The 15,518-nt window shown below is 42.3% G+C and overlaps 2 protein-coding genes across 3 annotated transcripts in view; both read right to left on the reverse strand.

Moving 5' to 3' along the window:
• Positions 1-15,518, reverse strand: part of Nrxn3 (neurexin 3) — a 1,645,001-nt gene that overhangs the window by 1,324,432 nt on the left and 305,051 nt on the right. The window lies entirely within an intron of this gene.
• The window catches only part of LOC105743451 (alpha-enolase-like), a 112,971-nt gene continuing 107,044 nt past the window's right edge, over positions 9,592-15,518 (reverse strand). Inside the window, exon 4 of the mRNA XM_012516801.1 lies at positions 9,592-10,899. Within this exon, the coding sequence (XP_012372255.1) occupies positions 9,592-10,899 (1,308 nt within the window). The remainder of the gene's footprint in view (positions 10,900-15,518) is intronic.

Raw genomic sequence — 15,518 nt, forward strand, 5'->3', positions numbered from 1 at the left:
TGCCCCCCAATCCAGTTGAGAAAGCACAGCCCTTCTACTTCCCATTACCTTTCACTTGCTCTTTATTTGTAATTTGGGTGCTATGGCTTGTGTCTGGATGTTCCCCCAGAGCCTCATGTAATCTGCAAACTGAGATGGCTGAATCTGGAGTTTGCAGTTGACTTATGGTGCAGCGATGGGATTTGGGGGCGAGTGCCCAAGGCGCATATGATCAGTAACCTGGTTACAGTATAAGGGACAGAAAGAGGCTTGTGCTCCCTCTCCCTCTCCTGTTGCTTTCGCTGTCTTAACTGTTGCCCCTCTGCCATGTGCTCCTGTGCCCTGCTGATATGGACTGAAACATTTACAAACCATGAGCTAAATAAAGCTTTCCCTTTAACAATGGGTGTTGGGTATTTCATCTCAGCAAGGAGGGAAACAAACTAAGATATTCGGTTTCTCAAATAAAAGAAAGCATGTGGTATTTTAGGTTATGTGCTTTTGTGTGTGGGTGTGTGTGTATGTGTGGGGGGTTGTATTTAATACAGGGTCTACAGAGTCTCACTACACAGATTGGACTCATAGCGATTCTCCTATTTTCACCCTCCCAAGCACTGGAATTATAGGCATGTGCCACCATGCCCAATCAATTGCCATCTCAGCGCGACCCCCCCAGGGCAGACCTACCTGGCACACTGGGGATGGAACCCCAGTCTCTGCACCTGCCTAAGCAGGTGCTTTAGTCTACTGAGCTATCTGGCTGGCCCATGCGTGTCTTATTTAGTTCACTTAACATTATGGTCTTGAGGTGCCTCCACTTTCCTACAAGGGACTAAAATTTATCTTGAGGGCAGAGTAGTGCTCCATGGTGTGTAAGTGTCAATTTTCTTCATGCATACATTGCTAAAGGACACATAGGCTGCTTCCAAGATTTGGTGTGCATGTCTCACTGTAGTGTGATGCCTTTAAATCTTTCTCAAAGGTACTTGGATGGGAAATAAGTGTGTCAAGTTAAATTTCTAGTTTTCCTTCTTTGAGGAATCTCCATACTGATTTCCATAGCAGTTTTCATAGTTTATATTCCCACCAACAATGTAGAAGGATTTCTTTTTCCCTGCAGCCTCCCAACATTGGTTAATATTTGATTTCCCATTCTATAGGTACTCATTATGAACTCCTAAGCCCACTTCCTGCTTAAGACATTAATAGGACTATAAGTAGGCTAAGAACAAAAGGGAAAGAAGGCTCTGTCATACAACTCAAGGAGTCTTATCAAAAGAAAGAGTTTAGGGCTGAGGAGATAGATAGCTCAGCAGTTTAAGCACCTGCCTGAAAAGCACAAGGATCCAGGTTTGATCCCCAGCACTGCATGCCATGCCAGCCCTGAAACCAGGTGTGGTGGTGCACACTTGTAATCCCAAGGCTGGGGAGGCTGAGACAGGAGGATCACTATGAGTCTGAGCTGCACAGTGATACCCTGTATCCAGTAAATAAATAAAAATGAAAGATTTAAAAAAGAGTTTAATGCCAGTGTAGAAAAGGTGTCCTAAGAGACTAAAGCATTATTACTTGTGCTTACAGGCCACCAAGTCCTATTATTAACTGGACACAGTTATTTATTGAGGATGGTTCTATATAAAAGCTAATGCACCTCTTTGTTCCTATCTCCTCAATCTCCAGGATACAGCCCTACTGCCATTTAACTTAACTACATGTCTTCCAACCTGTCTTCATCGTTATTTCTCTCCCCCACCAAGTTACCCCACCCCATGGACCAGGATTCCTACTCCACATGCAAATGCAGTTCCTTCATCATAAATATAGGTTAGCCTTGCTTCTGTTTGAGGTTTTTGTTTTGTCTTGTTTTGTTTTGCTTACTCTTGCAGCACTGCAGATGAAACCCAGGCCTTCATGCATGCTAGGGAAACACTCTATGACCCAGTTACATTTCCAGCTCTGTAACTTAACATTTGACCAAACAGAATATAACAGGACTAGTACAGAATGACTCCTGAAGCTAGATTGTAAGAAACTAGGTGGTTTCTGCATGGCTTTCTAAAAATGTCTGCTCTTGTGGTCACTCCTCTTGGAAGACAGCCATTACGCTATGAGAAGCTCAGATCACATCATCACCTGTAAGTTCTCTCCAGTTGAGTTCTCTAATCAACTGCCAACCATGTGTGTGATTTGGACATTCCATCTCATTAAGACACCAAATGATCACAGCTCCAACATACAGAATAAGATATTTAAAAAAGAAACTCAACTAAGCATAGTCAAGCCACAGAAATGTAAGACATAATTATAAACCTGTTATTTCAATGCACTAAATTTCGGATCACTATTTAATGTCACAATAGATAATCATAAAAGAAATTAATTTAAAAAGTAGAATACTACCAAAACAATGACCTAAATATGTTGCACTGGCTTCTGGACCAGGTAAGAAGCAAAAAGTGAAGGGTCTCAGGAAGTGCTCTCTGTCAGTGGAGGCTAGAAGGATTGTGGGAGAATTATTATTGGAGCTGGTGGGCAGATGATAATTATTGTGAAGGAGAAGGAAGATTAGCAAAACTATTCCCTGTCATAATATTAAATTTGAAATGTACCCCCCAGTGTGGTGGAGCTGGCTAAGAAAGTTTCTGGGTAACCCATCAAAAATACTATCTAGATTCTTTTGTCTCCATATAATAAGGCACAAATAGAGATGAGCTACAGAAGGAACTGTTCAATTTCAAGCAGAAGACCAAGAAAACAGACAGAAGCCAGGACTTGACATGTTTTGAAATAGAAGTATTTTTCATATTCCATCTTTCCAGTCCATAAAGGGTTCTCAAAATAAAAAATGGGCACATGGCATAGATAAAATTTAGGAGCCTTCCTTAAAAATCTAGCCTGTTGGATTATATTTAGATCAAAAAGGTGATTGAAGACATTTTGAGACCTAAGAAAGATTAAGATGATTTCTTACAGAATCACTCAATTAGAAAAATGATGAAGATCTAGTCTATGGAATTGTGTCTTCTTGATATTCTTTGTTGAATGAAATGATTTGTTTTTCAGTACTAGGGATTAAATGTCCAGTCTTTGCTAAGTCACTAAATTGTCAGGCAGTGTTCAAATTAGTAAACTTTCTGCCTCAACCTTCCAGAATACTGGGATTACAAGTATGTACCACCATCACTTCTGACTAAAAAATAACTTCAGAATTTTAAGGATTTGTGACTGGTACCAAATTCTATTCTGAGTCTATTGCTTCAGAACAAATGATCCCCAAGTATAATAGCTTAAAGCAATAGCTCTCTAGGTTGGCAGGGGCCAAGTGGACTGTAGGGTTTCTTATGGAGATGGCATCCGTTGCAGCTGGAGCTGCTGTCAGGTGAAAACTAACCAGGGCAGGATGCTATGGATGGCACTGTTACTCACCCTCCCAGGACCTTGTAACTTCTCTTTTTTTTCCATAATTTTATTGAGAAACAAATAGCAGTGAGACAGTTTCAAAACAAATTTATAGGACAGTTTCAATAATTAACACACTGCATACATTCTTCCTAGTGGTTAATTGCTGTGCAAGATGCGGACTTGAGAAACACCATTAGAACAAATCCCTCGATTCATTAAGAGAATGTAACTATGTATCTATCCCAACCACTTTGAATACACAGATACAAAATGGACATTCATCTGTATCCCCTTTTTTTGTTAAGTTCCATCATTTAAATATTATAGGTGTGTAAACTCAGCAAAATATTCTAAAAGAGTTCGGTAGTCCATAATAGTATTGGGTCTTCCGCTTGACTGGCAATGTCAGAAATTGCTGACCTGAGTCCCCTACAGCTCAACATAACACCATGGCTTTACTTCTTGTGCTTCGTTTTTATACGTTTCTACTGGATGGTTAAGACCAAGATAGACTTCTCTCTTTCTCCATGTTGCAGCTCATTCCGCAAAACCTTCCTACTGAGTTTGGGCTTCTTACAACACAGTGAGGTTTAGCAGTGACATTTATTATATGCAACCAGCTTCTAGGAGTCAGAAAGTAGAAGCTATCAAAGACTTCATAAGACTAAACTAGATTTAGGAGAGTAAAAGAAATTTGACACTTCTTTTGCTTGCTAAAATAGCACCAAGGATACACTGAAAAGGAATGCAGGGGATAGGAATGCTACTACAGTGCTGTAGTGTATAGAGTCATATCTTCTATGTCTAGATATACCTAGTGTATAGAGTTATATCTGCTATGCTATAATTCTAGAAATAGTATGTGCTGTGGCTATCTTTGAAAAATACAAATAACTACAACCTATTTCCTTTTATTTCTTTTAGCTCTTTGCCTCCCTTAATTAGAATAATTATAGCTCCATAGTGAGCCGCAGGAATGCATATGATTGTCAGAAAGGCTAATGCAATGTTCATTGCCAAAATAAAGAGGAAGCAGTGGTTATTCTGTCCCCTACACTGATGAGAACACTAATGGTAGAATATGTTCACAGTATATACTTTAAGAAGGCCAGTGATGAGAAACTGGAGATGTTTCTCAAGAGAGTGTTCTGTGTGGAATAGGAGTGGCAATCATATAATTTTAGAAATAGTATATGTTATTAAAGCACAGCTTTCCCCCTTGGTGGAGATGTGCAGACAATGTTTGTTTTCAGTCCTCACTTCTTCCTGTGTGCCTGTCCATGGTGTGAACCTAGAGAACTCCAAGATGTATATTTGGAATCTTCAGGCTATGTTTCCTCTAAGATAGTTGTCTTAAGAGCCTAAGTTCATTCCTCTTCAAGAATATGTACTTGATGCTTATTGGATTTAATTTTCTGACATTTATTTAAACTATCACCATTTTCTCATGCCATGCATTGCCAATATTTTCTATTATTCCCAGACTTTTCTTTTTTTTTTTTTTTCTATTTTGAGGAATAAAGGAAAAATACAGTTTTCCAGGGTATCATAATTAATCATGGTCGTGTGACTTGCTTTGGTCAATGAAAGTTTTTTTTTTTTCTCCGAATGCCTTCAGGGCAGGTTTGGTTGGCTTGAGTTGTGGGGCTCAAACCACAGCAACCTGAGCCTGACTGCTTTGTTGAAGCAGCCACTTAAAGAACTGAGCTAAGGGGCAGGCCCCCATGGCCAATGAAAGTGATTGAAAGCATTTTAAAAGACAATGTACATGTTTCTTGATGTCTTTTCCTGCTGCAGAAAACCCTAAAGACTCAATGTTGCTTTGGTAACATTATCAATGGCTAAGCGACTAACACTCTAGGTCACTGATTTCTATGGTAAATATAGCCCTATGACAACTGTTAAACATATAGTATGAGTGAAGAGTCAACCTATGTTAAGATGCCAAGATTTGACAGTTAACTTGTTATTGCAGTATAATCAAGCGTAACCTGATGAATACAATCACCAAGAAAATGGAAACGAATCCTCCACAAAGCAACCCCTGAAATGTAGCCAATCTTTTAAGAACCTAGTTTTACAAATAAAGACCTGAAACTTACATACAATATTTTCTATTATTCCCAGACATTTTTTCTATTTTGAAGAAAAAAGGAAAAGTACAGTTCTCCCATGCATTATAATTAAGCGTGGTCATGTGACTTGCTCTGGCCAATGAAAGTGATGAGAGCACTTTAAGAGACAGTGTAGGTATTTCTTGCTGTTTTTCCCTGCTGTAGAAAACCCTGAAGACTCAATGTATCACACTGGGGTAAGACTTGCAAGAATCGCTGATTTTCCCTTAAAGCCATATAGGGTAGCAATCTTCCTGTAGAAATTTACCTTGAATGATTTTCCCCCATGTTTCAGGATCTGTGGCCCCAAATCTACCTCTAATCTAAGTGGTTTGGTATAATGAAAAATTCTGGCTTGGCCATTCAAACTCTCCATCAGAACCTGAACTTCAGCATCTGAGTGATTCAGCTATGTTGGTCTCTTGATCTAGCCCAATTTTAATAACCCCCACATTGTGTACTACACCAGTTTTTTTTGAGCGAGTGCAGCTTCACACTTTGAAGACACAGAAAATCCATCCAGGAATGAAAGGTTACATCCTATATCTTCAACAAGAGTTCAATTGGAAAGTGCTGCTGTAAAAGCAAAAGCATGCATTATGAAGCAGGTCATTGACTCTGCCCACCAAGCATGAGACCTGAATCCCTGGCTAAGAGACACATGTTTGCTGTCACTGGAAATTTCCCTGCCCCGGCCCAACCAGGAGGTTACCATTGAAGACAAGGAGTCTATAGTCTGGTCTAACTGTGATTAAAGTACAGAAAAATAGTCAAAAAAGAAAATAGTAGGTTGAACCACCCCTTTATAACAGAAAAAGGACAGCCTGTGCCCTTTTGCTTGTAGATCTAATCCAACCTTTTTCCAGCCAATGGCCTCTGACTGACAGGCAGCACTTTCCAAGAACACCCAGATAATTCAAGTTAGAAAACACTTCCTGGGGTCTTGCTCCAAACAAAACATTTCATGCAAGAGGAGAGAGACACAAATTACAGTCCATATTGCTCACTGCAGACAAATATGCGAACATTCATTGCACAAAACCAAGCAAGGCTCATTATTAGAAGAGAATGTAAACTTGTAAGTTCAAGAGGACTCAAAGGAAAGTCTGTGCTCTCCTCTCTGTTCTCCTCAATCAGCCCCCACTGATTTTTAAGCAACCTTAGTGGCCCATTCAAGTTCAAATCAACTCTTTCCAAACTTGTAGAAGACCATTCCTTGTGAAATACAACTTTAGATATGTCATATGGCAGTGATGATGAAGGTGGGTAGTGCCAAGTATTGTCAAGGATATGGACAACTTGGAACATTTTCCTGTGCGTGACTGGTGGGAGTCTATGATGGCACAGCCCTCCTGGAAAGCAATCTGGAAGTACTCGGTGCCACAAGCATGCATACACCCTACCACCCAGCAGGGCCACTCTTAGGAATCCATCCCCAAGGGACTTCTGCTCATGGTCATGGACCACACTGTTAGTAATAGCAGAGTTGGAGCAGCGTGTATACTAGCAGAACAAGTACCACGACACGGTGACTGCAAAGTGGAGGCATAGCTAAAGGGAGCACTTTTACAAAGCACACACTGGATGAACCCAGCAACATGAAAAGGTCTTATAGCATAGTACTAAATGAAAAAAGTAAAGTAATGCACCAAAATATATAGCATGCTGCTGTTAATCCTAATTTTAAAAGAATGACAACAAAGGGCTGGCCAAATGGCACAGTGGATTAAAGCACCTCCTTAGGCAGAGGCAGGGCCCTACTGGCCCTACCCCTGGGGCATGTTGAGATGGTGATTGAGACTGGGCATGATGGCACATGCCTGTAATCCCAGCTTTTGGGTAGCTGTAAACAGGAGAATCACTATGAGTCCAGTCTACACAGTGAGATCCTGAATACCCTGTAGACCCTGTCCTAAAAGAAAAAATCCAAAAAAAAAAAAAAAAGGAATAACAACAAAACCATATTACCTACCTTACAAAAGTATATATGCATAAAGAGATAGATAGATAGATAGATAGATAGATAGATAGATAGATGTATAGATGTAATATATAATGTGTATGTGTATTTCTGGGGATAAAAAAATAATGATTAGGGTTAAAGAGGAAAAATAAAACCAGGGAGACCTTGTACTGTTGACAATGGTATGTTACAAAGGAAAAAGCTTATATTCAACTTTCTTCATCTGAAGTGAGAAGGAATAAAAGGCTTTGCTTGATTTGGCAAATGGGAGCTACATCTGGACTAACTTCACATACAGGGTGGCACAGGGATCTGCCAGCTCAGACAGTGAGGGCAGGAAGGGTTTGGCTTGGAACCGGAACCCCATTACTTATTACTCATGTCTGCAAGGATTCAGAAAAGCTAATGTATGCAAAGCATGTGGCATAGGGCCTGGGCAAAGTGAAGATTGAACAAACACTACCTGTATAATAGGTACTATAATTTACCACAATTTGTATTATCTGGCTTTTCTACTTTAGTCCACACAACTTGAAACACTTACATGGCAAGAAAATAACCATAAACTTCTTCTTGTCATGTTGCTTATACTATTCCTACAGCCAAGAGATACAGATGTATTGTATCTACTTAATTAATAAGAGACAGAACAATCAGGAATAAAGCCAAGCAGATGTCCAATAATGGGAGCAGAGAAGGTGGGCAGGGCTGGCAACTGCATCTGGACAGAGAAGTTGGCCCAAAGCCACAGCTGTGCAAGAAGACAGAGAGTTTTGTGAGCCTCAGAGTCTGCATCTTTGGGCAAGGCAAGTGAAGGCCTCCTGCAGAAGCACACTCTGTTCCTGGACTTAGCACATGTGGTTTCACGTTACAGCTATTGGGTAACACGGAAGACAGCACCTGCAAGAAGTCTGGCTATGACACATGTCCAGCCACACAGGTGATTGGGCATTAAGGGCTGGACATCAACTTGTTAAGAAGGAAAGAGGCTGTTAGGGTTTGTGTCTAGATGTCCTCCCAAAGCCTCAGGTAGTCACTGGGCAGCTTCTGGAGTTTGTGATTGATTATTGTGGGTGTGGATGCTGCACCTGCCCTGGGACAGGTAATTTGCATTACAATGTAAGGAGGGGAGAGAGGCTAGCCAGCTGCCTTAGCTGCTGCCACTCCCTTTGCTTTCTGCTCTTTGCCTCCACCCTGAAAGATTACTCTCTGCCATGTGCCGCTCTGCCTTGGAGCCTGCTGAGTATGGGCTGAAACTGCCAGTAACTGTGAGCTTAAAATAAACCTTTCCTTCCTTCATTTTGACTGTCGGGCATTTATCCCAGCAACAAGAGAAGATTACCTGAGACAGGTCTAAATGACATGCATTTGGATCTCCTGATAATCTCCCCACACTTGAGGAAAGGACTTGATGAGTCTTGCAGATTGCTAGTGAGCACAATTGTTAGAAAATCCTCTTCGTGTCTAGTATAATAGTTAGAGTCTCAAGTACTAGAGCTAGACCGACTAGGAGTAAAACTCACTCTACCATTTACTACCTCTATATCCTAGAGGAAGCTATTTAATGTCTGTGTACCTTGGTTTTCTTATCTATAAAGTGGGATGACAGTAACTACATCGTAAAGCCTTTGAAAAGACTGAATGAGTTCATGTTGTTAAGATAGTGCTGGGAACATAATAAACACTACAAATTACATGAGCACTTGTTAAATAAATAAAAAGTAAATATCATATGCATTAAGCAAACTTCTGGCAGCTACTGGACTCCAGTAGCTTCTGGCTGAATTATCTAGCAAGTACCTGGTTCATAGAAACTCTTTGATACCTTAAGATTAAGATGTAGATGCTTTAAATTTTAGCTGTGAGGGATCCAAAGTTTTTTATTTTTTTGTTTTGTTTTGTTTTTTGTCCTCCTGGGTGCTGGGGTTTATTTCACAACAGAACCACTGGGAACCTGGCCTGAGGCACACACAGGGCTCCAGACATGGAGGGACACAAGGTGACAAGCATGACGATCATAGCTGGGGTCAAGGGCTCCGGGCAGCCCTGATGGCATCCGCAGAAGCAGTGGCAGGAAGGGACCTAACTACCTGGGCCCGAGGCCCAGGCTCTGGCCTGCTGCAGCCTATTTGCTCAGCGGTTTCTGAAATTCGGGCCAGCGAACTTGGCCTTGCTACCCAGCTCCTCCTCGATTCTGAGGATCTGGTTGTACCTGGCCAGGCGCTCGGATCGGCAAGATGTGCCAGTCTTGATCTGCCCAGTGCTGAGTCCCACCACCAGGTCAGCAATGAAGGTGTCTTCTGTCTCCCCGGACCGGTGGGACACCATGAAGCCCCAGCCGTTGGACTGCGCCAGTTTGTACGCCTGCAGGGACTCGGTCACTGAGCCGATCTGATTGACTTTGAGCAGCAAGCAGTTGCAGGCCTTCTCATTCACGGCCTTGGCCATACGCTTAGGGTTGGTCACTGTGAGGTCGTCGCCCACCACCTGGATGCCAGCACTGGCCGTGAACTTCTGCCAGGCGCCCCAGTCGTCCTGGTTGAAGGGGTCCTCGATGGACACCACTGGGTAGTCCTTGATGAAGGACTCATAGAGGTCGCCCAGCTGGTCGGGTGAGATGTACCTACTGGGGTCCTCAGGAGACTTGAAGTCCAGGTCGTACTTCCCAGACCTGAAGACCTCGGACGCGGCCACGTCCATGCCAATGACCACCTTGTCCGAGTAGCCGGCCTTCCCAATGGCAGTCTTCAGCAACTCCAGGGCTTCCTTATTCTCCAGGATGCTGGGTGCAAAGCCACCCTCATCGCCCACATTGGTGGCGTCCTTGCCGTACTTCTCCTTGATGACGTTCTTCAGGTTGTGGTAGACCTCAGCCCCGGTACACATGGCTTCCTTGAAGCTGGCCGCGCCCACAGGCAAGATCATGAACTCCTGCATAGCCAGCTTATTGCCAGCGTGCGAGCCACCGTTGATCACGTTGAAGGCAGGCACAGGCAAGATGACCTCGGGGTTGCCTGCCAGGTTGGCAATGTGGCGGCACAGGGGCACCCCCTTCTCCACGGCGCCAGCCTTGCACACTGTGAGAGACACCCCCAGGATGGCATTCGCTCCGAACTTGGATTTGTTTTCAGTCCCATCCCTCTCAATCATCAGCTTATCAATCTTCTCCTGCTCCACGACATTCAGTTTCTTGCTAACCAGGGCAGGTGCAATAGTTTTATTGATGTGCTCAACAGCCTTTGACACACCCTTGCCCAGGTAGCAGGTCTTGTCATTGTCACGCAGCTCTAGGGCTTCATAGATGCCAGTGGAGGCCTCACTGGGCACAGCAGCTCGGAGGAGACCTTTGGAGGTATAGAGGTCAACTTCCACAGTAGGATTCCCACAAGAGTCAAAGATCTCTCGGGCATGCAGCTTGAGATCAACATGTTGGATTTCTGGCTACCGGCTTTCATCACCCAGGAAGGAAAAAGAGGGTGCTACACACACCGAGATGCACGTTGAAGTGGTGAGGTGCTCTGTGCGCCACCTGCCGGACTTCCTGCCTAGCTCTCAAGGCCCCCCAAAGTTTTTTTCTTGTGAACAGTTAGATACTGGCCTGTATTCTCAAAATAAATATAAACATAAATATGTAATGTAGATATATAGATATACAGCTATATAGACATCTAGGTATCTTAACAGGCACTGGAAAAATACAAATTCATTGGTACAGCACTAATTATGTAATCATAACATCAAGAGAATGCCACCAGATACATGACTTGGTACCAGGATGCACATGCATTTGAACTCTCAACTAAGACAAAACTATGTCATTTTGCTAGCCCCATTGTACAGATGAGAACTCTAATGCTCAGAGTAACTGTGTGACCTTGGACAAGTCACTGTGCTCTTGGCACTAAGTGACACTGCCTTTCCTGCTCCAGTTAAATAGAAAGGAAGAGGAGAAATTGGAAGCTGGAAGATCCCCTAGATTTCTCTTCTTGCTACTACTACATCTTCTTTGGAAGAACCTAATGATTCCAAGTGAAGGTCTATGAAACAAAATCAAATATTTGTTTAAAAAGAAGACTTGAAGTTGATAGATTCCTTTTTCTAGTGAAGCCAACATATTAAATAGTATTCCCAGAAAAAAAAAATACTGTAATAATATAGTATTCTTGTAGTCAAAGATCTCCAGGCACCATATCAAATGCAAATATGTAGAAATGATGTTATTTTAGCCATACCCCTGCATCTGATCTAACTTAAATGCTTGGTAAATCTTAGGCAAAAGTTTAGTATCTGAACTATTATTTAGTACTGTATTACACGTGCCGTACTTCACAGTTCACAACAATACATCAGTTTGTTCCAGAGCCAGAGCTGACCTTTGATAATTCAAAAACTGCTAGTTAAGCCTATTGTCATGTAAATACTTCCTTTAAAGTTAATAAAATGCTTATCTTTTAAGATTTAGTTGAAATTTGAAGGATTTGGGAATCTTAAAGAGTTGTATTAAAATGGAAATGCCACCTATGCTACCATTTAACAAGTTAAAGACTGATTTCCAATTTAATCAATCTCTTGGCATGCATAACAGAATAGATGAATGACTTAGTGGTAACAGAGGACTGGGTAGAGGAAAGGTCCTGGCAAACTGATGAATAAGGAAAACCAATGAAATCTGCACTTCCCTTCGATTTGCCTTGGAAGTGGTCTGTACATCTGTTTCTCAGCAGTCTGGTTGATGGAGAGTTGCCAATGAAAGGGGACAGGCTGACTCCTTGAGGGTATACACAGGGAGATTCACCCCTGAAAGGGAGATTGGAGCTCCTCCCATGGAGGATCCCAGGCTCACATTTCAACATCATCAAAATTTAACATCTTTCCATAATAGCCAGCTGCATTATTCATTTTGTTAGAAAGACATCCTCCAAATCTGAGACAATAGAAAAACAATTAAAGGTCTCTCTTAGACTCTTCTGTTTCCTTCCAACTACATTTCCCTCACCTTTACTGCTGCCCTTGCACATTGTTGGAAAGAGCGTTCTTCGGTTTTTCAATGATTAGCAATGTTCTTATCATAATACTTCTTGAAACTTCATTTTATTTATTTATTTTAATTTTATTAAGAAACAAATAGCAATGAGACAGTTTCAAAACCGATTAGTAGGATAGTTTCAATAATTAGTACATTGCATATTGTTGTCTTCATAATGGTTATTCATAGCACAAGATGCAGACATGATATCCTGTCCAAAACTATTAGTACAAATCTTTCTTCTCATTGAATTAAGAGAAAGTAGCTGTATTATTATCCTAACTATTTTGTATCTACAGATACAAAATGATTCATTTGTATCCCCTTTTATTGTTTAATTCTGTCAGAGATGGGTATTCCACTGCCATTTAAAAATTGTAGGTACATGAATTCAGCAAAATAATCCAATATAGTCCAGTAGTGCATAATAGTAGTGGGCTATCCACAGGACTGGTGGTGTCAGAAGTTGTTGACTTGAGCCTTTTACAGCTCAGCATATTAATATGGCTTTACTTTTTATACCTCATTTTTATGCTTTTCTGCTGAATGGTTAAGACAAGATAAAGCAAGACCTATATAACAAGAACTGTAACTTTTATTGATACTTCATCCTCACAACCATCATTTGAACTGCAAGCCATTAAGATCCCCAGTTTATAGATGGGAATGTAGAGACAAAGGTATGCAAGTTACCTAAGACAACCCAAAATGGTGAGCGGCAGAAGTGAGGAGTACACTAACCTCCAGCTCCCCCCAGCACCTGTGATCTTGATTTCTCTGGGCTGTATCTTTACTGAGCTGCATAAGAAACATGGAAGGATAGATAATGGCTTTGTTAAATGACAAGAACCAGTGGCTGGGAGCTCTTTCAAGGAGACTGTCTCTCTTAGAAAATGGAGTTAGTTGTCCAAGTCTGAAGCATGTTCACGGACACCTTGCTCGTCCTCTCCTGCTGATCCAGGAAAGCTTCCTGCCAAGGCAGAGGTGTGAGCTCTCAGGTGTGCTCTGTTCAAGCTCTTTGCATTGTGAGCATCTTGTAGTGAAAAAGATGCCAGTTCAAGCTGGTATTCAGACGCCAGGATCATGTGTGGGTCCTGAGAGCTACTTTCAGTGTAGCCAACCTGGGAACTCCATAAGAAAGCTGTGTGTGATGAAGGCTGTAATGATTTTCTTTTTCTTTTTCTCTGAAGGCCAAATTCTGAAGCCTCTGATCTGTACAGGATCCCCCTGAATGTAACTGATGTAAGAGCAAATCAGAGACTGGGACCAAAACGCCAGTTTGGGCCAGAAGCAGCCTGTTCTGGGCTGTGTCTCCACCCTAATTGGGCAGCAAGGGCATCACTGGGCACAGGGAACCAGAAGGCAAGGAGCCCAGCAGAAGGCTCAGGCTTCAGCTCACCCACAGGCGGCCATACGCCCTGCAGCTCCTCCCTCGGCCGTGACTGCTAAGTGAAGTCCCCTGCATTCTCTCCTCCATCCTTGAATTGGAGCAGCTTCCTCCACCTTAGCCTACTCTTACTAAGCTGCTCATTAGTTAGAAGGAGGTGTTAGTGCATCAACAGAATTAGAACTTTCCATACATCCCTAAAGTGTATTTCAAAGCAAATGAAGGCTTGGTCACTCCTTGGTTATTTTTGCTTCCCACCACCCACCTACCTTTTGGGCAATCTGTTCCCATTGCAGTGCACCCTTTATCTCCCTCAACACATTCTCTTCTCCCTGCCTTTCTGGCTCTTTTTATAAAAGATGCTCTGTGTGTCTTGGCTCCTTCCCCAACAATGCTGATAAATCACAAGAAGCCTCACCTCTTGCTTCCATCCTCTCCTTGCCAGGCATAGAGAGTTAACTAGCCATTTACATGGGCACAAGTAGCATCAGGGGTCATAGCATTTGAACATTAAGAATAAAATCAAATGGGCAAGAAGAAAGAGGAGGAGTGAGATTGAGATGAATTAGCCCAGAGTGGGCAGAGTTACAGAGCACATGCAAGGATGGCTTATGACAAAGCCCCAGCTCTAGACTTACCAAAATTGGAACTTGGTTACCATGAAAGCACCTCAGAGAAGGAATCTGATTGACACATCTCCCAAGGCCCTCCCAGGATTCTCACAGACCCAGAGACTTTTCCCTGAGAGGATAGAGCCAGCTGGAGCTTCCCACCAGGAGCAAAAACAAAGCTTCTGGAGGGGCTGGAGGAAGACTTTGAGGCACCCAAAAAGACTGGGTCTTGAAATCAGTGGCTATCACTCAGCACACAGGCTCATCAGAGGGCACATGACCATGACCCGGTTATGAGCTTATGTGCTTCGTCTCCTGGCTTCTGCCACGGGCTGCTGGCTAGTTCTTCACAGTAATGAATCTCAGCCATTCATTCCCACAGCAAACATAAGGAAAGACTGAGAGGAAGTTAAGCATACGGCCCAAGGGGAGAGAGTCCTGGTCCCTTGTCCCCTCACAGTCTCTGGGAACAGATTTCATGGGGATGCAGGGAGAGACTTAGAACATAGAACTGGGTGCTTGAGTGCCAGGAGTGAAGAGACTGTCGCAGATGGAGGGCTGTCAGGACTGGATGGAGTTCCTGAATCTCCTATGGCTTGTTGGGGGAGGGCACAGGGCTTGGGTAACAGAACAAAGATTTGATGAGGACATAAGGGCCCCACAGATGAGCCAGAAGTACACAAAAGAAGAAGAAGACAATGGAAATAATGAACGACAGAGCCATAGAGAAATGTACCATAGAGGTAGTAATGGAAGAAAGTTTGGGAGGGAACCCAGCGTAGAATTTATACGCATCTTCTTTTCTTTTTTTTTTTTTTTTTTCTTTCTTTTTCATAATTTTATTGAGACAGTTTCAAATCAAATCAATAGCAATGAGACAGTTTCAAGAGGACAGTTCCAATAATTAACACATTGCATACTGTCTTCCTAGTGGGTATTTGTTGTACAAGATGCAGACATGATATCCTATTTACAAACACTATTACAACAAATCCCTCTATTCATTAAGAGAATGTAGCTATATATCTATCCTAAC

This window comes from Octodon degus, unplaced genomic scaffold (genome assembly GCF_000260255.1).
Source record: "Octodon degus isolate 3935 unplaced genomic scaffold, OctDeg1.0 scaffold00007, whole genome shotgun sequence".
Taxonomy (NCBI): domain Eukaryota; kingdom Metazoa; phylum Chordata; class Mammalia; order Rodentia; family Octodontidae; genus Octodon; species Octodon degus.